The sequence below is a fragment of the Grus americana genome, chromosome 1, assembly GCF_028858705.1.
Source record: "Grus americana isolate bGruAme1 chromosome 1, bGruAme1.mat, whole genome shotgun sequence".
NCBI classification, from domain to species: domain Eukaryota; kingdom Metazoa; phylum Chordata; class Aves; order Gruiformes; family Gruidae; genus Grus; species Grus americana.
In genome coordinates, this window is record NC_072852.1 from 88,913,066 (window position 1) to 88,938,271 (window position 25,206).

The following is a 25,206-nucleotide window of genomic DNA, read 5'->3' on the forward strand; positions in this document are numbered from 1 at the left end:
CCGCGGCACGGAGCCCACCGGCAGCCGGGAGGGGGCGGGGAGCCGCCCAGCGGCCGCTCCGCTTCGGGCAGCGCGTACTCCGCCCCGCGGGGCGGTGCTGGGGTTTGAATGGCGCGGCGGGAAGATGGCGGCGTCACCCCTAACGGCGTCGCCACAGCCTCGGCCAAGGGTCTCCGCGGCAGCAGCTCGGGCGGCCCGGCCGCTTCCCGCGGGGCGGGGAAGGCTGCTCCGCTCGGCCCTGCCGCTCCCTGCTGGGCTGTGCTGAGCCCGCCGCCCGGCCTCGATCTCTCCCTGCGCGGCAGTGGGAGCCCCGGCACCGGCTCGGCAGGTACGGGCGCAGGAGAGCGCGGCCCTTCCCTCGGTCCCGCAACGCAGTGCGGGGGTGGGTTGGGGCCAGGTGTCAGGACGTGTTGGGCGAGGGGGATCGGGGCTGCCCCGCTCGGCCTGCGGGCCGCTGCTCCGTGAGGCAACATGGCGCTGCTGAGGCGCCTCGCGCGGCGGCGCTGGAAGGGCTCAGGGACCCTCTGAGCCTCTCCCGGCACAGGGTGCGGGGCCTTTGCCCCGGGGACGGCTCGCTGCTCTGGGGCGGAAGCACCGGCTCTTGGCCCGTTCCTCTCTCCCTTGGGAGCAGCGGCTGTAGCTGAGGTACGTGGTTAACAAGGGTGGGAGCATACAAATAGGAATCGAAGGATATTCCTGCCCCATTACTGTTTAGTTGAGGAAGTTGAGGAAAATTATGTTCTGTGCGCACGTCTGAAGTTGGGCTTGTTTCATTGTATGTCATTTAACAGTGGGCCTTATTCTTGACTTGGCCTCTAGGTGCTACCATAATACAACAATCGGTATAGTCTGTATATGGTATATGAGGCGAGGTTTACCGATGTTATTAAATTGATTAAAAAATACAGTAAGCTGATAAAAGGTGTCTAGGGGCATTGCTTTAAGTGGTCCTGATCGGTACCCTGATACCCGCAAATGCACAGAAATGTAGTAGGGTTTTTTTATGACATCTTGCATATATATGTATATCCAAGATGTTACATAAACATCTGGTGTTACATAAATATCTTATAGCAAGGTGTCATATAAAGTGGTCCTGCCACCAGCCAGGACCACTTAAGGTGATGCTTCTAGATGCAATACATTTTACCAGCTTACTATACTCTTGAATCAAGAGAGAAGTGAAGATGCGTACAGCATCAAGATGTATATAACATTTGAAATCAAGATACTTATATAACATCTTGTAACTTTATCTTATCTGCAAATTTTAGTAACTCCTTAAAACGTGCATCTCTTGGCCTCTTCTCCAGCCATGCTGCATCTTCTCCCTGATGTGGCTATGTTCTGCAAGATAATGATTTTGTCAGCTCCTGCAAATGGAGCTGAGCAAGGCAAAGTACATATTTCCATAGAACAACTCCTTAAAGACGATTCAGTAAGCAGCACTCCTGTGTCCAACTGGCTCCACATTCTGGTAGGGTTTTCTTTCAGAGAAATCTAGTGCCCAGTGCTTTTAACCAGTGATGTATATCTTCCTCATTTTGACTATTAGCATTTTTCCAGTTGGTAAAAAAGAAGTTAGTGTAGTGGTATACTTCTGAACATAGATCTTTAAGAACCCTTGAGGCCCAAGTTTTCAAACTCATGTTCAGTGCTAATCTACAGATATTCTTCAAACAGCAGAATCACGTAATCCTTCACTCATTCTGTCTTTTACATGTAGATCATTGGGTTTAACATTAGGAAAGAAGCTTGAGATCCCATCATGCAGGGTTTGGTTGTTTGGCGTTTTTTTTCCCCTTCGTATGTTTCTGAATCCTAATTCTGCCATATTAGTCACATTTTAGGATAGACAAATCTAGTCTCCTCTAGATTCCCCTTGGGAAGCCTGTTCTGCTTCGTAGCATACTGCTGTTCTCTCCTGATGGTGCTCAACTTCTTGTTTAGTATGTGTATGGTACTTTGATTTTACAAAGTGAAACAAAGCTTTCAGAGATAAGTTATATCAGCTTTTTTATATGTTTGTGCGGGGTAAAATGATCGTGCACCAGTAGCAGCTAGGTTGGGATTAACCTTAAGAAGACAGTTAAAATTTTTAGTATATTAAGAGTAAAAATAGTGGCTGCTTACACATGCTAGTATTTCTGATCTAGCCTGCCCTTATGCTGTCAACAATGGTGAGAAATTTCTTTTAGAGTTTTTTGAATGTGCAAGTAGAAGAATGGGTGCAGTAGAGTCAGTACACACAATGACTTGTTTTTCATCTCAATTGTCTTTCAGAAAATGCTGTTATGGGAACTACATAGTCATGGGTGATAGGAGAGGCATTACTGTGTTTTCTGTCTTGGATGAAGAAAGGGAAAAAAAGTTTGAATTTTCTTAATGATTTGGAAAAAAGGAGGAGGAGAGGAGGCGGGAGGCAATATCTGTAGTCAGCACAAAATTATTTAGGGATTTAAAGACAAGAAATAAGCAGCAAGGAACTTAATTAAGCTAGAGGAACTGGCAATGTGGTGACGATACTAATCGGTGTTGATAAACTGGAGTAACATGCATTGTACAGAGTAGCTTGAGCTGCTTGTTTGGTTTATGTTGGTTTTTTAATTTGTCTGTAAAGCAAGAAAAAAGACTGGCCAGTTGTGTAGTCTGTGAGGATTACTGAAGTCTCTGTAGCAGTAATTTAAAAAGGAAACGGTATGTATAAGGATGATAGCAAATACATTGTAATGCTGTTATATTAATCAGTGCTGAAACTCTCTGTTTGAGTATGTATTTGGTAATGGCTGCTCTATCTTAAAAGCAAATATCAGAGCAGGAGTTTAGTGAAGAAATTATTTGAATGTGGAAAATCTTATAGGAGGAGAAATTGAAAAAATGATGTCAGGAGATAAGAAGAATGGTGAAACATCTGTAGGGAATATTGAAAAATATAGGGAAGATAGTTTCTTGTTACCTTTTCTTATAATACAGGAGCTTGTAGAGAAGTTTTGACCTTTAGGTATATAGTCTAAGTGACCTCAGATTCAAGGATGATACTTGACTTTTTTTATTCTTTTATTTTTTCCTCCCAAAGGGCAACATCAGCAGGTAAATGTTCCTGAAGACACAGCAGACAAGTTGCTCCTTGCAAGCTGGGGTCTTCCCAAAGCAGTTCTGGAGAAATACCACAGTCTGGGAATAGTACAGATGTTTGAATGGCAAGCAGAATGCCTAATGCTTGGACAAGTTCTGGAAGGGAAGAACCTAGTTTACTCAGGTATGCAAACACCTGACAAAACCAGTTCCCCCCTTAACTTTCCCAGTGCCACTCACAAGATCATATTGGTGCTGAAGGGATCTGATCTGGCAGATAAAAAGGTCAAGATCCTCTTTCTTTCTGAAGAGACCTTGTTAAGGATCTGTCCCATTGCTGTACCTCAGACCTGGCTGGATGGACTCCTTTCCGGATGTGAGGAGAGACTTTTTTCCCCATTTTCTCTGTCAATGTTCCTTTAGAAACGGATAATTAGGAGTCTGTTAATGAAGAATCTCTCTGTTTTATTACAGACTATGTCAACCAGGAACTGAATGATAACAGCAATGTTAGATAGAAATACTTTTGAGAATGTTATTTACTGTCTAATTTTTTTAAATCCCTTTATTGTTTCTCTTTACCTAGTGTATGGGGGGTGTACAGAAGGAGAAGTAGGACTGGTGGATTAGAAATCTGTGGGAAATGATATCCTGAGTGTCTGTTCTCCATGGGAAGAAGATCCCAGAGCAGCACTGGGAAGATGAAGAATTTAGAAGAGGGGTGGGTGATTTTCTTAGTCTTGAATTTGAGTTTTATTTACTTGGTTCCAGAAGACTTTGGGCCTGATTGCTGGGTACTGGCTGTCCACTGATATGTGGCACCTCCTCCACAGTTTTCTGTGGCTGATAGATGGCAAACAGTGATGCTAGCCAACCAGGAGGGGTTAATATAGTTACGGGCTAGGTCAGTAAGGTGGTGGCTCAGATCTCCTGTCCAACCAAGAGACTGTAGTGGGTTTTTCAGTTGGGGTTTTTTCCCCTTGCTCATCTCTGAGCTGCTGTTACTTCTGGAGCAGAGGTGAGAACACAAGCCTTGGTAGCATGATGGAAGAGGCTAGAAGAGAAAAACTTTTCAGTCTTCTTGACCCTTTATGGGGTTAACTGCAAATGTGGTTGTAGCTGCAGGAGAGGGGCATCAGTTGAAGAGTCTTGCCCCAAGTTCTCCAGTAACTGCTTTCTATGCTAGCTTTGTGATACTTGTTCCTTGGATTTCTTTTTTAACTTTAAAAATGGATTAAAAATCCTCACCTTTTCTCCCCTCCCCCCGCCCAGCTCCTACCAGTGCTGGGAAGACTCTTGTTGCAGAATTGCTTATTTTGAAGCGAGTCCTGGAGACTCGTAAGAAAGCTCTTCTCATCCTTCCCTTTGTCTCTGTGGCCAAGGAGAAAAAATGTTATCTGCAGGTAAGTAGCATTAAAGGAGGGTAAATTTGTGTGTTGTAGTTGTTGGATCACATTTTTTAAACAGTTAGAAGTCTTTGCATGGATTTGAGGAAAAAAGAAAATATTTGCACAGTTGTTTCAAAAAGGATTTGTAGATAATTTAATATTTGCTCTCATTCTAAGTTGGAAATAAAAGAATGAAAGTTTTAGCCAAAAAGGGAAATTTGGAAAAATGTTAACGAGTCGATTAAAACGTTTTATTTCAGCTTTGACTTTTAAAGCATTGTTACTTGCATTTATTCACAGATTTTATAATATACAAACTTTAAAGGAATTTTCTAATTAGAGATCGTGTCTGAAAAACTACAAAGGGAAGGTGTCAGCATTATCTGAAAGGAGAAAAGGATATTTTAGCTTTCCTTGAGGTCTTCCACCAGAATTTTGTGTCTCTGATTTCACTTTGATTTTGCTAAAGATATGTTCTGACAGAGTGTGGTTATGTCATGGCTTCCTTGCCCCAGCTATTTAAAAACAAAATTACAGTGGAAATATTCTTTTTAAAACAAAAACATTTTTTTCTTGAAAGACTTTCAGTTCAAATATTGTTTCCATTAGCTGATATGTCGAAGTAACAACAATTACTAAAAACACAAAACCAGTGGGCATTTTTACTAACACACAAAATGTCTTAAATGTCAGAAACGATAATAAACTGAGATGGTATCTTAACATTTCCTAGCAATTTGCGAGGTTATAAACTGAGTGCAAAAGCTACCTTGTCGTGATTGATAATGGATATGTGCTTTTGCTTTAATCTTGTAAAGCTGGAGGATTACCGATGCTGTGGTCTACTACTCCTGGCCTAAGGTGTGGCCGTAGCTGCACATACTTGAAATTATATGGTATCCTCCCCATCTGGTTCAAACAATTGTACCTTTTGTTAATGCAGTGTGTAATGGGCCAGAGCTTTGGCACTGCAGTAATAAGCTGTGGAAGAAAAAAGTCATTGTTTCTTCATTTTCAGCCGGGAGATGTGGCATCTTTGTATTTCAGGTCCCACATTTGGCTTTTGCCCCAGATTTCTCAGGAGCAAGGCTTCTTGGTACGTAACCCACTGGTATTATAAACTGTTGCACTGTGTGTTCTCTGACCTTATTAATAGTAAATGTTTTTATACAAACCAGTGGTCCCCATCTCTTACTCAGTTACGTACACTTTATTCTGCAACGTGTACTGTGTGGCTTCTGCTTTGGAAATAAAAAATGACAGTGGGGAAAAAAAAAGTAGCAGTAACTGGCTGAGCTATGGCTTTAATCAGATTAGTTGGCATTATAAGTACTAGAAATTGTGGTTGTAGAATGCAGGCTTTTATGTGATTTCAGCAGGCATGGGTCAGAATTCAGAGCTGTAACCTTGGCATGACGTTCTGTATCCTTGACAAACAGGCCCTGTTTCAGGAGGTAGATGTGAGAGTTGAAGGCTACATGGGAAGCATGTCTCCTGCTGGACATTTCTCTGCTCTGGATGTTGCTGTCTGCACCATTGAGAAAGCCAACGGTCTAATCAATAGACTAATAGAAGAAAACAAAATGGATTCGCTGGGTAAAATACTAAGGCTTGACCATTGCGCGGATGAAGTTTATTACATACTCTGAGTACATGTGAAATCATGGACTACTCTGTATTTGCTCAGTTCTGTATGTGACAGACATGCCATATAGGAAAACTGAGCAATTTTTCTTCCTCCAGAACGCCTCTGATTTGGCTTTAGGAAGGCAGTCAGGACTATTCTATGTAACTCAGCGGCTGGGGTGAGTAGGTAGAAACTGCAGATTTTACTCTAACATGGATGACAATCCATGGACAGTGATTAGCTGTAATAAGCAGTGATTCCCATAGCTTGAAAATGTCTTCTAATTAATGAAATTGAATTAAAGGTCTGGGATATGTTTGGGTTCAAGAATGTATGTATGTTTGTTTGTTTTGGACAGCGATTGTGGCTTCTATGGTTTATCTTCGCTTAGCTCAAGGAAGAGGCGGAATTGTGTTCAGTGCTTACTTAGGTCCAGATAAGTGGAATGAATACATAGAGCTCCTCTGGGTAGGCATGGTGACTAGGAGGGCTGTGACATTCATTTCTCTCTTGTAGTTTGCTCAAAAGCCCTCTGTCCTTGTAATGTAGACTTCTGGGTCGCCGTGGCCCTGATGGCCACTAGATAATGGTAGTATTCATTTAGTGTTGGGAGGAGATCTAAAACCTGAAGAAGCCCTATGTTTCCAGTGCGCACTTGGAGAGATGTGTTTTCTTAGTCCAGTCCGAAGTTTGTTCTTCTCTTTGTTTCCCTGCTCAGTAAAGCTATACCCAGTTATGTTTTATACAGTACTCCCTCCCATCTTCGCTATGGCCTGTAACATAGCTCGTTGTTATTTTAAGAATATAAAAACGAACACTAGATGAGTATCAAACTGCTCTGAGACCTCCATCTATGAAACTGCTGTTCCCATGTGCATCTGGTGTCGTCATATTCTGCAGCATTGTATACCAGAAGAGTTTTTTAAACACAGGAGAGAATAAGGCAAATAGAGCCTTGCAGGTTTTTTTCAGTGTGTGAGATCATGGGATAACATGTTCACACCTGGATCATAGGGGCTAGATCACCACCAGCCAGTGGGCTGGAAGATGAGTGGATGACCATGGCTGTGCAGCATTTTAAGCTCATTTGAATTGAGGCTCCTGCAGTCCAGCCCGATTCATGAATGTATATCTTCATCCCTTCCCTTGCAAGAGAACTGGCGATCATCCAGTTATTTCAATATATGGCTACTTAGTTTAGGGTTTTTTGTTTGTTTTAAATTGGATTAGTTTGAGCCTAGGTCACCACACTGTACAAGCTGTACTGCCAGCATAAGGCAGAGAGTGGGGTCATAATGTCCTTATTTATGTTGGCTTGGGTGCCTCAGAAGCATACTTAGTATATTAAAATGTATTGTTTAATGATACCATCTTTCAGAAGCTAGAGATATGCCGTTGGTTGGTACCTCTATTCTATCCATACATTTTGTTGTGTTATCTAAGATGAATGTACCTGAGAAGAGTCATATAAGTATAACCAGCCAAGTGATTACAAGATTTAAGTTTGAATGTGTGTCCTTAACACTGATGCCTTCTTAAAGCATGTTTTTCTTTCACCATTTGAAAACACCTCTGCTGCAACCCTCCGTTTCCCTTGTGCCTCAATATGACCGTATAACTGAAATAGAGGTAAAAATGTTTTTTTTCTTTATATGCTTATTTGAAATTAATTTTTAAATTAAATTTGAGTTTAAAAGTCATCTTTAAAGGAAGAAATTGACAAATTTTCTATTTGGAGATAAATTTTCATAAAAGCTGCAAAATACGGGCATGAGCTGAAAATGCCAGTTTAAAGCAAGCTTGTCTGAAACAGAAAGATTGTACCTCATCTTCTAATTAATTCTAAATTTAGATCAGTTTGTAATGAGGATGCTTTATCTTTAGACATGAGTTATTGGGAGATGACTGCAATTCTGGCTGGATTCCATCTCAAGCTTGAGCTGTTCCTTTTGTTGATGTCAACCCCCTGCTGATAGCTCACGTTGCTTTTGGAAATTGTTGAGGAAAAACTCAAATCCTCTGCCTGGCAGAGCTCTCTCTGCTGTATGAAGCAGTTAAAAGCAATTTTATGTTGCTAATTATTATGTAACGTGTGTCAGTTTCGAACATCCAGGTACGCAGGAAATGATATTCCTCCTGTTGCTCAGTCTCTTGACACTGATGTTAAAGAAGTTTTTAGGAAAGTGGATTAGAGAAGAATCTGCCGCCTTCTTAACGTGTCAGCTGGGAATGGATTTGTAATGTGCTGTGTAATGTGATACTTAAGTTGTTTCTTTTCTTAATTTAAACCTGAAATTAAAAAATTACTAGTTTAATTGTACTTAAAAAAATAATCAAATCTTCCCTGCCTGTCATTCAGAACTTTTTAAACAGGATGTGGGCTTAAAGCAACCTAGTTATTCTACAGTAAACGTGTATGATAGCTGTCAGGTACTTTTTAGTAAGTTTTTTTCAGCAGTCTTCTAGGGACACACCTAATTTGCAGACAGAAAGAGGAGACTGAGGCTAGCCTCATCATCTGTAGCAATGCAGTAGGGTGAAATTCTGGCCCCATTTGCACTCCTGAGCTTGTTGTTGAATAGAAAATGCCATTGCATGCTGGGACCTGTAGTCCTCCCTGGCTGCAATTCCATTTTAAGATGAGGACAGCTTTGTGAACTATACTGGTGCCTGATGGCTCCTGCTGTGTTATCTCGGTGGGTATGTTCTGATAGAGAGCACTGTGCATGTGTGACAGTCGGGTCTCACCAGCTTGCAGACTGCCACGGTAATACAGTACACAGGTTTAGTATGGGTTTGATGAATATTTATTATAGCTGAGTAGCAGCAGAAGGTGTAGAACAAGTGGCCCATACAACAAATAGTGGCATTCCCTGTGCTTTGGCCTGTAGGTACCACTAGTGTTCTGTGCTTCATTTCAGGAAGCAAAATGTGCTGCTGCTTGGCACAAAGACTGGAAAGGTAACTTGTATGAATTTTACTTTGGTAGATACCTGATCATACTGTCCTGTCTCAGCTGCTGAAAGAATTCAGACAGACTGTTGTACAAGGAAGCTTTTTCTGGTAGCTGAATAAATGTCTTTGGTGACCAGCGAATTACTGTTTTTTACAAGTGAGCACAGAATGGAGGAAGTACAAGAAGGCAGAGGAGCTGGATGGGTGGGAGTTTGTAAAAGAGGCTGATGAAGCAGTGCAGCACTCTTCTAACTTAAGTGGCTTGAAAGAGAAGGGGGGAGAAAACAGACGGACAGAGAAGGAACATATGTAGGAAGAAGAGAAAAAAATGAGAAGGAAAAATAGCATTGAAATAGATAATATAAGGTCACGTTGCTTTTAAACTCCTGCTATTTTAGCTCTACCAGGAAGATACTACGTAGCTGTACCAAAGAGGAAAAAAAATTCCACAGCAGCAGAGCTAATGAAGCCTGGTGTCCTCTATGCTCTGCTTTTTTTTTTTTTCTTTAACCTTCCTTCAGCCTCTTCCATGTCTCTGTGACGCTGTCACCTGGCCAGACAGAGTACGTACTGCTGCTAGTTGTTGGGATGCATGCAGGAGGTGTACTGGGTGGCTGAGTTGTAGTGGCTCTACGTTTTCTCCTCAGGGGAGACCCTAATCTGATCTCCAGCTGCTGAAACCTGGTCTACTGGGGGCTGCTGGATTCCATCTGTCAGAGAAGGGGAAGAGCATCTTTGGTCATAGGCTTGCCAGGCTGGTGAAGAGGGCTTTAAACTAAAATTGCTGAGGGAGGGGAACCTCAATCCATCCCACTCCTACCAGTTTGATGCCAGTGCCAGCAATAGATGCCCAGAGCCTGGAGAAGGATCACAGGTCAGTAGGAGAGGACCTGAAGTGCAGCATAAAGGAATTCCAACCAGTAAATCAGCTTCATTGGAGGCCCAACTGAAATGCCTCTATGCAAACGCACGTAGCATGGGCAATAAACAAGTGGAGTTGGAGATGTGCACAAGCCTGCAGGGCTATGATGTCATTGGCATCACGGAGATGTGGTAGGATGGCTCCTATGACAGGAGTGTTGGAATGGAAGGATGCAGGCTCTTCAGGACGGACAGGCAGGGGAGATGAGGAGGGGTGTTGTCCTCTATGTCAATGACCAACTGGAGTGCATGGAGCTCCACCTGGGGATGGATGAGGAGCTGACTGAGAGCTTATGGGTTAAGATTAAAGAGAGTGCAGGGACAGGTGACACTATAGTGGGAGTCTGCTACAGGCCACCTGACCAGGAAGACTGAGCAGATGAGGCCTTCTACAGACAGATAGGAGCACCCTCATGTTCACAAGCCCTGGTCCTCACCAGGTATTTCAGCCACCTTGGTATCTGTTGGAGGGGCAACACAACAGGGCACAAGCAATCCAGGAGCAGGAGGTTCCTGGAATGTGTCAACGATAACTTCCTTCTCCAAGTGATAGAGGAGCCAATGAGGAGAGGTGCCGTGCTGGACCTTGTTCTCACCAACAAGGAGGGGCTGGTGGGAAACGTGAAGTTCAAGGGCAGCCTTGGCCGCAGTGATCATGAAATGGTGGAGTTCAAGATCCTTAGGGCAGTAAGGAGGGTGCACAACAAGCTCAGTACCCTGGCCTTCAGGAGAGCAGACTCTGGTCTCTTCAAGGATCTGCTTGACAGAGTACTGTGGTGTCCTTGTTTTTTTGGCTAGGGTAGAGTTAATTTTCACAAGAAGTTGGGAGGGGACACAGCCAGGACAGCTGACTCAAACTAGCCAAAGGGGTATTCCATACCATATGACCTTCGGCATATAAGGGCGGCTGGCTGGGTGAGCAAATTGCATTGTGTATCACCTGCTTTGTATATTCTAAGTATTGTTGTTGTTGTTTTCCTCTTCCTTTGCTGTCCTAGTAAACTGTCTTTATCCCAGCCCACGAGTTTTACCTTTTTCTTCTGATTCTCTTCCCCATCCCACCGGGAGCAAGGAGAGGTGAACGAGTGGCCATGTGGTGCTTGGCTGGCGGCTGGGGCTAAACCGAGACACATGGCACAAAGCCCTCAAGGGAAGAGGGGCACAAGACAGCTGGTTAGTATTCAAGGATCACCTCTTCCAAGCTCAGGAGTGATGCATCCCAACAAAGAGGAAGTCAGGCAAAAATGCCAGGAGGCATTCATCCAGCATGGATGAACAAGGAGCTCCTGGACAAACTCAAACACAAAAAGGAAGCCTACAGAGAGTGGAAGCAAGGGCAAGTAGCCTGGGAGGCATACAGAGAAACTGTCCAAGCAGCCAGGGATCAGGTTAGGAAAGTCAAAGCCCTGATAGAATTAAATCTGGCCAGGGCTGTTAAGGACAACAAGAAAAGCTTCTATAGGTACTTCAGCAATAAAAGGAAGACTAGGGAAAATATGAACCCTCTCTGGAAGGAAAGGAGAGACCTGATTAACCAGGATATGGAGAAGGCTGAGGTACTGAACAACTTTTTTGTCTCAGTTGCAAGTGCTCTAGCCACACTGGCCAAGGCACAGAAGGCAAAGGCAGGGACTGGGAGAATGAAGAACCGACCACTGTAGGAGAAGATCAGGTTTGAGAACATACAATGAACCTGAAAGTGCATGAGTCCATGGGACCTGATGAGATGCATCCACAGGTCCTGAGGGAACTGGTGGATGAAGTTGCTAAGCCACTATCCATCATATTTGAGAAGTTGTGGCAGTCCAGTGAAGTTGCCACCAACTGGAAAAGGGGAAACATAACCTCCATTTTTAAAAAGGAAAAGGCAGACCCAGGGAACTACAGGCCAGTCAGTCTCACCTCTGTACCCAGCAAGATCATGGAAGCAGACCCTCCTGGAAGCTGTGCTAAGGCACGTGGAAAATAAGGAGGTGATTGGTGACAGCCAACTTGGCTTCACTAATGGCAAATTGTGCCTGACAAATTTGGTGGCCTTCTATGATGGGTTTACATCGTTGGTGGACAAGGGAAGAGTGACAGATGTCATCTGCCTGGACTTGTGCAAAGCATTTGACACTATCCCACATGACATCCTTGTCTCTAAATTGAAGAGACATGGATTCAACGGATGGACCGCTCAGTGGATAAGGAATTGGCTGGATGGTCGCACTCAAAGAGTTGCTGTCAATGACTTGATGTCCAAGTGGAGACCAGTGACGAGTGGTGTTCGTCAGGGGTTGGTATTGGGACTGGTGCTGTTTAATGTCTTTGGGGACATGGACAGTGGGCTGGAGTACACCCTCAACAAGTTTGCTGACACCAAGCTGTGTGGTGCAATTGACATGCTGGAGGGAAGGGATGCCATCCAGAGGGACCTTGACAGGCTGGACAGGTGGGCCCGTGCAAACCTCATGAAGTTCAACAAGGCCAAGTGCAAGGTCCTGCACGTGGGTCGGCGCAGCCTTCCACTACCTGAAGGGGGCCTACAAGAAAGCTGGAGAGGCACTGTTTACAAGGGCAAGTAGTGATAGGACAAGGGGTAATGGCCTTAAGCTGAAGGAACGTAGATTTACATCAGATATTAGGAAGAAACTCTTCACTGTGAGGGTGGTGAGGCACTGGAACAGGTTGCCCCAAGAAGCTGTGGATGCCCCATCCCTGGAAGTGTTTAAGACCAGGTTGGATGGGGCTTTGGGCAATGGGGTCTGGTGGAGGGTGTCCCTGGCCATGGCAGGGGGGTTGGAACTAGATGAGCTTTAAGGTCCCTTCCAACCCAAACCGTTCTATGATTCTATGATATTCAGAAAGCTTTTTAGACATTATTCTTTTCAGTATTTCTACACATCTTAGAAATTTGATGGAGGTGGCTAATAGATTAAAAAGTCATTTGCAGGAGGTAGGATGACAACAGAACACTCATGTAAGGATTTTTTCATTAGAAAACCAAAGCTAAATAGTAGAGCTCATTCAGGTTTGGTTAGTGAGGAAAGATATATTAGGAAGCAGGCTATGCCAGTGTAATTACATCTGTTCTAGTTTTTTTTCCTGACATTACTGTATTAGTAAGGAGTAATGTTTTTAACTAAGACAGTGATGTCAACAAAGCTTTTAACTAGCTCATTTGGATGCTGGAATGTTCCTTTCTAGATACTCTGAAGCCTGGTGGTTTTTACTTGCAGAGAGGTTACAATATAGGTGTTGCAGTACTGTTTTGTGTGGTGGCCAGACTGACAACTCAACCTATTTATTCTGATTTTTTTAAAAGCTGATTGTGTGTCTGTGTGTGAGCTTGTGGGGGGTGTGAAATGTCATGAGATTGGTCATGATCTGTCTCTCTTGGAAGAATCAGTGACAGAAGGAAGCCATAGTGGTGTTGGTAAGCACAGCTGGATTTGTGAATATAAATTTCAGTTCATCATGTGGAATATGAAACAATCGAGGCTATCTGTTCTTAGTTTGGAGTTTCATCAGATATAATCTGAGTGCTTCTCTTTATCAGGAGTGGTGGTTGTGGATGAGTTGCACATGCTGGGAGACTTTCATCGAGGATATTTGCTGGAACTCCTTCTGACCAAAGTCAGATATGTTACAGAGAAGGTTGCAAAACGGTGGGTAGTCCAGGATGTTTGTCTTTTAATGATAAATTATGGATGACTTTAAATATTTTGTTCTCTGGGTGACTGGAAATTTGGGTTAGCTCTGGAGTTTTTATGAGAGTGATGACCTAGACTATTTCAGTTATTAAGGTCTCCTCGTACCACCTCTCAGGGGCCTGCCATTGTAGTCAAAACCTCTTTTCCTCATGGTTTTCAATTTGTGTGCTACCATGGGACTCATTCTCTCAGGAAAAGAAATAAGGCTGAAGCTTTCATTTACTTTTTTAGCCTATTTAATTTTTTTTTTTAAACTTTGGATTTCTTTTAATGTTTTTGCTAGTGGACTTGCCCTGCTTAATTTTTCAGTGTTTCATGGAATGGGGTTTTTATCCTACTGAAACGTTTGTGTATTGTGGAAGAGTGGGCATGCTGTTAACTTGTCAATGGTGAATTGATCAGAAGACTTAAGAGGATGTGCCAGTAGTCTTAGTTAACACTGCTCAGGGTGATCTGTGGTTTTGCTTGTAACACGCAGTAGCTTAGTGGTTGTATGGTTTCTTGCCTTTAGCACGACTGATTGGGCACGGGGGAACAGATTAAATGTTACCAAAGAGCTTTAGAGGCTTTTAAGAATCTAGTATCTAGATCCCCAGCACCAAACTGTCCAGCTGCTCCATAACGCCCTAACGCAGACAAAGGCAAATGGAGGAAAAGGTGTATCAATCTTCTTAATCTTTACTGGTGGTGCTGAAAGGTGAGTCAAAATCAACTGTTCCTCAGCACCAAAAGCCAGATTTTGCCTGTTTTCTTTACTGTTTCATGTCTTGTGAGTCGTACCAATGCTGGGCTAAGCACAGATTACCTATTTAGTTCTGGGGGAACTGCCATTTCTACATTGGCTTTCCACCAGACATGTTAGCCAGTATTTTCCATCCTAATTTCCAGGATACAGCAGTGTTCTGGGTCTAACCACCTCTGACTTTTTCTCATATTCTCCCCATAAGTCCTGGAAGCCAGTACACTTCGAGCAGCTTGAGTAGCTTTACCGCTCCTCTTACCTTGTCTTATCATGTAGCTGCAGCACAGGTGCAGGTCCACTCTCTGCTTTCCTCCCTTGCATTGAAGAAACAGAAAGGAGAAAATATTTGTCAGGAAAAAAGGGACAGGTGCATCAAGAAATGTCCTGGGAAGACACAATACTTCAGCCTTCACCGTATAGGCAGTAGGGCCCAGATCCTCCATCTCTTTGTTATGGTCAAATTGACAGTGGTTCCCTGTACCACTTACTGACATGAAGGAGGTGGCCGCTGTTTTTGTTTTGGAATCCACTTGAGATTCCTGGAGTTGAAGACCGCATTTTCTCTCAAATGTCCTCCCAAATCTGTGGTGCTTTTTTTCCTATTATTTAATAGGAGCCCCATTATCCAAATGCTTTAAAAACTGTCCGACCTGACCAATTGTCAGAACGACCAGCGCTTTTAAGAGCTTTCTAAGTGGTTAGCCGGATGAACCACTTAAGTATAAGGCTATGTCTTTGCAACAAGAGAATGTTCTCTGATGGCCATTGCCAGCGTGGGTGCCCTTGCTTCTCTGTGAGGCTTTTGCAGGTCTGGCCAAAATTCTGCAGCAGATTTTTCTCCTCCCCAGTCAAAGAGTGTGTTGTGGAGCTGGAACCTTTTTAATCCTTGAAGGTCAAAAGTTGCTGTAGGGGGTAAAAATCTGCAACCTAGATGGAGCTGTACTAGCAAATGCTTGAAGAGCTTGGATATGAGAGTCTGCCTCTCCACATCTTCCTTATGTCTGTCTTGTCAGTGACTGGCCTTTTTTACTCTAGCTTCTGGATAGTCTTGTTTCTTCTGTCTTGTCTTTGCCAGAATTACCAGGATCTTCTAAGAAGGTTCAAGCTGTTTCTAAGCTCACATTGATTTGTCAGACTCGTTTATTTTTTTTAAAGTCTCAATTTGTGGCTTAATGCAAATGAGTAGTTTCTAAACATAGGCTTAGAAGCATAAACCTCCCCCCCCCCACTTCCTCATTGTGTGGATGTAAAAACCTGAATTAAAATATACATTTGGGTATTGGTTTTTGTTTTCAGATCTGTTAAGAGTCCATTACTTCTCACTGCATTTAGTTGCAGCTGCTGGTCAGCGTTTTGAGAACTGAAGCTGCTTTTTTCTTTGCTGAACTAAGGGCTTTGGTTCCCAGCTCTAGGAAGACCTTAATCTAGTATTATTTGTCCTGAAATTGAAACAAATGGAAGTGTTTTAATTAAGGCATTTAAGCTTAGAAAGACTGCAGTGGAGACTGAACCATTCCTTTATTTCCATGTTTTTGTTAATAGCAAGGAAATAGTTGATTTATTTATTTGTTTGCAGTTTCTCCAAATATGCAGTCAGTTTTATGGCAGCTGTTACCAAAAGAAGCTTAAAGTTTAGGTTAAAAATGATAAGAAGTTGAATTATCTTGTTATCAATGCATTACCTGACATTGTGGTTGCTAAGAGTAGAGTATGGCTTGTTTCTTTTTCAAGAAGTTGAGAAAAATAGCTTTGCACTTTAGATTCCGGAAGGAAGTAGATTTAGTTTTTCTGAATGCTGTTTTCCAGAACAGTAGCCTGTGTTGTTACTAACTTTGATTTTCTTTTAACTGTTTCTAGACAGGCGAAGATGACCAGTCCCTGTTTTGGTGGGATACAGATAGTAGGCATGAGTGCTACCCTCCCTAACTTGGGACTCCTAGCCTCCTGGTTAGATGCAGAGTTGTACTGTACAGATTTTCGCCCTGTGCCCCTCAAGGAGTGGGTGAAAATCGGCAGCAACATTTATGACTCCTCCATGAATTTAGTGCGAGAATTCCAGCCCAAGCTTCAACTGAAGGTAAGAAAACTCTGAGCAGTGGCTTTGAAATAATACCTTTTGGACAGCTACTGGTATGTTTATAGTTGGTTTTTTTTTTAAATAGATGACATTCCCGACTTCATTATTTATTTTATAGATTGCGTGCTCAAACTAAGGACTTTTTTTTTTGTCTTCTACTGATTTAAACAAAACACAGTCATTTTCATGAAGTTCTTGAAGTTTCTTAAATCTGACTCGAAGACAAAGTTGACTTTGCAGCTATCTTGTCTCTGAGCACTTGAGAGGTATAAAGAGTTTGATTCTCCCCTTACCCACCACCCTGTCTTGTGTCCTGGAATCTACTTCACTTTCGTAAGTGAAGGTAAGTATTTCCTGGTTAGGCCAAGGAATTTACATTAATCATTGGGAGAATATATTTGCATTAAAATCTGGTATTGAACCTGCTTATTTTAAACTACTAAATGATCTAATTTTGTCAGTGATTAGAAGGCAGATGTCCATCCTGATTCTTCTGAATCTGTTTTCAGTATTTAGTCCTTTTGCACACTTGAAAAGGATATGAACAGTTAAGGGTAACATACTATAATGATTTGGAAGAAACAAATGGGAAATTTGCAGTTCCTACTTGTAGGTTCTTTTTCTGTGAAGTCTTTGAAGGGTGAATTCTCTTCCCAGTCCGTTCAACTGCTCTGTGTAATATTAATGTGGTAGTTGGACAGTATGGGCTGAATGCCAGCAATATTTTGGAATGTTTTGCACCCAGTTCTCGTGAGCAAACATTCTGTTTTCAGTAGCATGGTGGCACAGCAAAGAAGAAGAATCATAGAAACAAAAGGAGATGCTTGTGACAAGAATATCTGGAAGCTTCCTTTTATGTGGTCATATTGAGAAGGTGATGTTGCATCTCCTTTTCTGGACCTTTTTTTGAAGTAGTTGCTTTGGATAGGTACTAGATGAAGTGAGAAAGAACTAAACTAGGCTTATGACTCAACAGTTTAAGGGAGTTGGCTTATTTTATAGGACCAAGTGATCCTCTTGGGCTTGAAATCTATCACCGGACCTTCAGACTTCTGTTCTGTGCCTCAAACTGGACCAGGAAAAGGAACTTGATGATATCACCATGTCTGCTGAATTTGGCTGAATCCTTACTGAGCTTTTGATGTGTATATACAGTTCCTGCCATTGTTCCCCTGTTTTCATTTGCATTTCAGTGCTTTTTATTTCCTACTGTATGCCTACCTTTTTTTTTCTTCCTCCTCTGGCCTGCTTGCTGGAAGAGAATCTGGCTTAACCAAGCAAAACAAATCAGTTGCAGGAGCTCTCTTAGGATGTTACAACCAAAAAGGCAAGCTGTAAACAGTGGGGTTTTGCATGTACATCCATATAAGTATCCCTAAAAGCCTGCTACTGTGCTCTGAACACTTCCAGTCTTTGGTCAGCAGTGCTTGCTGGGTGCATCTTATTGGGAATGCTCAGACTACTACATCTCATGCTTTCAGTTCAGACATCCTAGTTGGTAAGTCTTCTTCCTTAGTTACTGTAGAGGGATGTTTTCCCTCAGGGGGTCTTCCTAGTTCTTCTCCACTACTGTTAGCCACGACACGGAGGTTACAGTGATTTTTTTTTTTTTTTTTTTTTGTGCACTGTGTGGCCTTCACTCAGATTTATGAAAGTAGGACATAAAACCTTAGATTTATTCATGGGTGGGTCTAGGGCTGTCCTCAACAATGCGGTCATACTAGTGCCTGGACTTCCTAAAGCAAGACAGAAACTAAGATGACAGTGCTCCATCATCTTTGTTTGCTCTTCTTTCTGATTTGAAGTAGAAGATTCCTAGTGTGACATAGAAGAGTGACAGTGTTTACAAACCCTATTCAGTGTTAAGGTGCATTGAAAATATTTTGTCTCAATTCAGGGAGATGAAGACCATGTTGTGAGCCTGTGTTATGAGACTGTTTGTGAAGGTCATTCAGTCCTGCTTTTCTGTCCATCCAAGAACTGGTGTGAGAAGCTGGCAGACATCATTGCCAGGGAATTCTACAGTTTGCAACAGGCTGAGAGTAAGAGAACAATAGTTAATAGAAGACTATAGTATATGCAGTGCCTTTAATGCAAATTAATTTTAGTAGCAACTATAAAAATATTTTCTTTCTTAAGGTTCTGCAAAAAACTCATCCCTTTCCCCAGTTGTTGTGGACAGAGAAGGGATTGATGAGGTTCTGGATCAGCTAAAGCGTTCTATCTCAGGCCTGGACTCTGTGCTCCAACGTACTTTGCCATGGGGAGTGGCATTTCATCATGCAGGTATTCCTGACTATCTTGGTTTTGAATTCTGTAATGGTTAAGTCACATGAGTGCTTTTTGCTGTAGTTACCAGCAATTTACCAGTTGTTTTTTGAAGCCATTTGTAGTATTTCAGAGCAATTTTCCTCAACTTAATACTGAAATAGATGAGTAAGTAGAAGTACAACAATGACAATAAAAGGAGCATGTGTCACGAACTCTTCTGGCTAGATCTTTTATTTCTCACTTAAGTAGGTAATAGTATATATCACCTGTTGATCCACTGAGAGAAAGAACTGATTCTGGAAGAGAGAACAATAGCTATGGCACTGAATATGTAGGGAGAATAATTTCAAGTGCTTATAGAGTGTAAATTTCTTTCCCAAGAATAAAATTGGCCTGAAGCCCTCAAGGAACTGTAGAAAGATGCATATTAGATCTGTAACCTAGAATGGAAATAATGAAGGAGGATTCCAGGGTGAGGACAGCAAAGGACTAAGTCCTAGTTCTGTACTGTGTTTGTTACATCCAGTTTTCTTCTTTTTATTTTATTTATTTACTTGCAGTGCTTGTAGATATGTAGTAAATAGTCGTTCATCTTGCTACAATGTGTACAAGCACCTTAGAAAAGCTAGTTCATAACTATTACTGTCAATTGAATAATAAAAATTGAATGGTGAAATTTTGCTTTACTTAGGATTTGAAAGAAGTTAACTGAGGTAGTGTTGTGAGTCTAGTTCGTAACACTGAATGGCAAATATTCATTAAGTTTGGTTGTTCTTTCCCTTGCTTGACAATAATATTCTTAGCTCTTAAATGCAATCTAACTGCTACTAGGTTCAGTAGAAGTCATCTCTCCTCAGGTCTTACTTTTGATGAACGGGACATCATTGAAGGAGCCTTTCGCCAGGGCTTGATTAGAGTCCTAGCAGCAACCTCCACGCTCTCATCTGGAGTGAATTTGCCTGCACGCCGAGTAATTATACGAACTCCCATGTTTGGTGGCAAACTGCTGGACATTCTCACTTACAAGCAGATGGCTGGAAGGGCTGGCAGGAAAGGAGTAGACACAGAGGGTAAGCAGAGGCTTTATTAACATTCTCTAAGAACGGTATTAACCTGATTAAATCCAGGGCAGTGCTTCACAATTAGTGACTAATCATGATGAATTCCTTTGGTATTCAGTATGATTAAGTTAATCAAGATGAATTTTTTGGTATTAATGGAGTAAAAATTGTAATTCCCAGGGGATTCTTTTCACTGCATGAGACTTACTTTGGTATTTACATGTCACTTACCTCAGGAGCAGGCTATTTTCTCCTTTGAATTCTTGTTAGCTTCTAAGGTTGTGCTGTCCCTTTGCCTTAATGGTGTGATCCATGGTCAGTTTACTAAAGTGTTTACAGTTTCAGTGAGAAAATTTACATTAAACTCTCATTGGACCGGCCTTAAATGTAAGAAATGCATTTAAAGTTTACAACAATAATTTGACAAATTACTTCTGTTGTCTGAAGTTCTGATTTGGATTTATTAAACTTCCACTACATTTAACTGTAACTTTTACGGATCTTGAAAGTAGTAATGCAACAGGGAAATAGGAACAGTAGTTCATAGATAATATGGTGTCTTCATGCATACAGTGGCACTGATTGATGTTCAACAAAATAATCCTGCCTGTTATTTTAATTTGCAATAAAAATTTATCTTCGTGGATGATATTTGGAAAAAAAATTATTATGCAAGTATAAACACAGTAGAAAATAAGAAGTTCAACAGAAGCGGGAAGTGGGATTTGCCTTACTGCTGGTTTGATTGGTGCTTGCTGCAACCCTATGTAAGCAGACTGTTCTTACATTTAACTTTCTATTTTTGCCAGAGTAGCATAGCAACAGAGCGTTTTGCGACCTATATCTCTGTGAGCTATCCCTATGTGTTAAAGAAAAGGGCAGCTGCATGCTGTATTTTGAAATTTTCCAGACTTTGTCATATGAGTGTAGCTGGCAGGTGTAAAATGACACTATTCCTTGAAGTTTCTTTTTTTTCCCCTTCAAGTTACAATAATTAGTACCCTTTTTTGACAGTTCTGATGTGACTATGTTTTGCACAGTAAGCAGTTGATTTTATGCTGATGAGCTTCATGAATGTACCATTTTTTTTTCCACTCTGCAGAGTCTTTTGGATGAGAACACAAAGCTACATTACCAGCTGCTACTCTTTCACAGAGTAGGGAGACTGGAGGATAGCAACTTCAGCTGGAAAAATGCCTTATGTAGATATGAAATTCAGCTGACAGACAGAAGATAAATTCTGTTGGACTGATTTCCTCCTACCCTCCCAACATTGTAGTTTTGGATTGTCTTTGGTTTTGATTTTTTTTTTCAGATTTGATGGAAATTTAAAACCATCATTTTAGAAAATGAAATTGGATTATTTTTGCATTCATCAAAACTGTCACCTTCCCAAGGTGAAATAGGTATCGCTGAACAAAACCTAGAAATATAATAGGGCCTTTTTTGCTTTTAATGGAGTTTTATGCCTAGATAGCCAGAGTCCTCTGGTGTTTGTGTAGTCTAATGCTAACCTAGACTTCCCCTCTCATCTGAAATGTTCAATAAGGGATCTTAGAAAAGTGGGGGGTTTTGTTTGTTTGTTTGTTTGTTTGGGTTTTTTAACTGTTTACTAAGTTGCAGTTACTGGCTTTAAGTTCTCAGTGGCATCTTGGGAAAGGGTTTCCCTCAACTCTTGAATGACTGTCAGATAATGTAGACCCAAGTGGATACCCATCTTCTGTTAGTTTTATCACACTGAAGAGTCAAAGTTTTCAGAGGGAATTGTAGGTCACATCAGAACAGAAATATGAAATGAGTGAACATTCTTTATTGCTAAAATCAAAATAAGCCTTGCTTTCACAAAACAATGCTTACAGGCAGTTTATCTTCTGTACTCTCAGCTCTGGCAAAAGTACATGGTCAACAGATGTCAAAAGTTTCACCTGGCAGGATAAAAAAAAAAAAAAAAATTCCCAGAGACACATTCTCTGAGCATGCCTTTCATCCTGTAATTCATTTATGTCATCATTTTTAAGCTGTATTCAGTTACTCACCTACAATGCATGTGTGACATTCTGTTGATTAAATTTAAGTGCAGTTGTGTTTTCATTACCTCTAGATTTGCTAACTACTGTAGCATTACGATGTCCATGGTTATATCATAACCTAACATTCCTAGGATCTTACTAAGATACCCGTTACCAAAATTACCTTGGTGTCCAGACTATGTGCACTTAAATCTTTACAAGTTATCATAAACATATCGTGATATGTATTGTACAGCTAATCCAAATCTAATGCTCTCTTCTTAGTCAAAGGCAAGCTTGTCCTACCCATAATTCATTTATCCTGTGCCAACTGGCAAAGCTTTGAACTAGCTAGGGCTCCCAGGCACCTAGTTTCTCTGTAATGGCTTTATTGAAAAAAATCTCCTTTATGTGACTGCTGCATTTGCAATGGGTAGTCTGTACTATTATCTCATTAAAGGAATTTGCCCTTTGTTTTTGTTTCATGGCTCAGGGACCCTTTTTGTCTCCCACAGAATTTCAGTAGTTAGGGATTAACTTAACAATGTCTGACAGAGAATTTTAAGGTAAGGAATATTTAGATGTACTTTCAGGGGAAACCATTCAGGATACTTAAGATTTTATATGTGTGTGCATATATATATGTGTGCGTGTATATATATATATGCATATATGAAAGTTCAGAGAATGCATAGTTACTTAGATTAAGAGCTTTGGATTTCTGAATTACTTTGGATTCTGTGTTATTTCTTTTCAGGAGTGAAAGCTGATTGACTTAAACTATCAAAATGCTATACAGCTTTTATGTCATCGTCTTGCTTTTGAAAATCTTTTCAGTTTAGTAATGTAGTGCAGAAGAAAAATTGATGCCACTGTATGCTACAGTACCAGTCAATTCCAGAACAAGAAGCAAGAGTGGTTTAGCAGCAAAGCAGATGCACAGAGAGGCTATGGAAGTTCCTTAGCTGATTTGGCAAGACCCTGACCAGCCTAATGTAACTTTGAAGTTTGCTCTGCTTTTAGTTCTTAAGTATTATGCATCTGTGGAGTTTTTATATAGCAATGGATATACACTGTTCTAGGTTGCAAAGTTTTTTCTCTTTTTTTATTTTTATTCAGTTTTTTCAAAAATACCTACAGTTTTCCATTCCAATATATCCTTGTGAACTGTATGTAGCTATTACAGTGCTAAGATGCAATACTAAGGTCATTAATGTGGGGGGGTTTTAATTTTTTTTATATTTTTTTTTCTTTCCCTATAGGTGAGAGCATTTTAGTTTGCAAGCCCTCAGAAAGATCAAAAGGAACTGCTCTACTTCAGGGATCTCTTAAGCCTGTTTGCAGTTGTTTGCTTAGAAGAGAAGGGGAAGGTGTTGCTTCTAGCATGAAAAGAGCAATACTTGAGGTACAGGACACGTGGAGAGGGATTAGAACTGTGCTTGCACTCTTGTAATTGTAGAATGGTTTCTTTTGTGATACCATCAAATGTTTTTTGTGCACTTTTTTTTTGTTCTGTTTCCTCCCTTGTCAACCCAAGCAGCTTCAGAAGAAAATTACTTGGGTCTGCCAGCTTGCTTCAGTATCCAGCATTTTGTTTGGTATGTTTCAGTCTCTGCTTGCTGCAGATTAGGATGTGAGCACTCAAACAAGGGTTACTAAGCTTTGCTTTTGCATTTAGATATACTCAAACTGCAGGCAGAAATAAGTGTAATTCTTAAACTTCACATGTGACCTAACAGTCTTAACTGGGAGATGCTTATAAATTACTGATCCCAGAGGCTTTGTAGGCTGAATTGGGCCTTAATGACATTTGTAGAACCTTGTAGGGTTCCTTATTTCCCCCCTCAATTTATCTACCTCTTTTGCACAGAAATGATTGAAATTTTGTAAATACGTTTTTGGTGAACAAACAGGTGTGGTACCCAATTCGCTCCCTCTTGCATGCCCTCCTTTGTAGGGTTTCCTTTTCATCTTCAGAAAATTGCAGTTTGTGTTTTAAACTTTTAAAAGTATTTGACAATGTTGGCTAAGCAAAATTCCTAGGGCTAGTCTCAAATTGCGATTATGTGTATGTCCACTATCAAAATAAGATTTTATAATTCATTCTTTCATTCTTTCTCTTACTTCTAGCTAAGGTGTCTAACTTCTTGCCAAGCAAAGTACTTAAAGGTTGGCAGTTGCTTTGCCTCATGTTCCCCTCTTGTACTGGTTCTTTAAAACTTAGATATCTGATGGATCAGTCTCTTTGATTCTCCAATCTGAGGTTCCATCATACTGCTTCTCTGGCAATATGAACAAGTAGTTTTCTTCAACAGATCATAGTGGGAGGAGTGGCCAACACTCCAGATGATGTGCAGACCTACGCTTCTTGCACACTTCTTGCATCCAGCTTGAAAGAAAGCAAGTGGGAAAACGAGAAAGCACAAGACAAAGCACAGACTGGACCTATTGAGGCTTGTGTGGCATGGTTGGTGGAAAATGAATTCATTCAGGTTCTGGACTCCGGCAGTGATGTGAAAGGTAACACTGGTGTTCTTCCCAGTGATTGCTGTTAGCAGTTTTGAATGAGTAAATCTTCTGCAGCTGGATAGATGCTCAATGTAACTTTACAATGAGAACTTCTGTGCATTTTTGGTTTTATTTTAAAGAATCATGTGTGTCAAGAATTCTTTAGCTTTCTGGAGAGTGACTTCATACCTGCCTTAGCATTTTTTGCATGCACGTGTTCTTGGAAGGCCTCTCTGCACATCACCTCAAAGACTGATGCATCCTAATTTACAGATTCCCCAAATATCTTTAAAAAAGGGATACTTTTATTGCAGGATTTGTGCATATTAACTGTAGAGTATGATTTTTGTCTTTCTGAAGAAGAACAATACACTCTAAGAGAGTGCAAGTTTCTTCTAGAAAACTGCTTGGTGTACATGGTTGCACTTTTTCCTGATTTTGGCTATTTTCTTAAAATGGCTAAGGATGAGAATCTTACAGTAACAGTAAGAATCCCCATTACAGGTTAATTTCTATCTCTTTTCTAAAAAGATGATAGGAGATACTTAGTGTTCCTAAGAAAGAAATACTCAACATGATAACTCCTAGGCAGGATGGCAGATGGGATTCCAGTGAGTTTTGTTCAAATAGCTACCACAACTGTTAGTCTGGGTAGTTAGAGGGATCCAAACTTGTCATCTGGCCTCTCAAAAAGGCTAATTTAGACTTAGGCAAGTCTAAACCTTTTATTGTTTCTATTTTCCTGCCTTCAGAATGGAGAAATATACTATTTCTTCTTGAAAAAGCAGTTGGGAAAAGTTAGTAGAATTGATATCTATAAAATACATTGCAACCTGAAAATGAGATATAAACTTGCACTTAAATGTTTCTCTGTGTA

General features: G+C 41.2%; 1 protein-coding gene across 2 annotated transcripts in view; it reads left to right on the forward strand.

Annotated features, from left to right (window-relative positions):
- Positions 1 to 108: 108 nt before the first annotated feature.
- Positions 109 to 25,206, forward strand: part of POLQ (DNA polymerase theta) — a 56,963-nt gene continuing 31,865 nt past the window's right edge. Inside the window, exons 1-11 of one of the 2 annotated variants that reach the window (XM_054812746.1) lie at positions 109 to 328; positions 3,077 to 3,259; positions 4,348 to 4,478; positions 5,903 to 6,059; positions 13,508 to 13,616; positions 16,261 to 16,480; positions 18,378 to 18,522; positions 18,620 to 18,766; positions 19,609 to 19,821; positions 23,084 to 23,226; positions 24,137 to 24,341. In XM_054812746.1, coding sequence (XP_054668721.1) covers positions 109 to 328; positions 3,077 to 3,259; positions 4,348 to 4,478; positions 5,903 to 6,059; positions 13,508 to 13,616; positions 16,261 to 16,480; positions 18,378 to 18,522; positions 18,620 to 18,766; positions 19,609 to 19,821; positions 23,084 to 23,226; positions 24,137 to 24,341 — 1,873 coding nt within the window. Of the gene's footprint in view, positions 329 to 3,076; positions 3,260 to 4,347; positions 4,479 to 5,902; positions 6,060 to 13,507; positions 13,617 to 16,260; positions 16,481 to 18,377; positions 18,523 to 18,619; positions 18,767 to 19,608; positions 19,822 to 23,083; positions 23,227 to 24,136; positions 24,342 to 25,206 lie in introns of those variants that run through there. The other variant, XM_054812745.1, reaches the window with a different exon arrangement.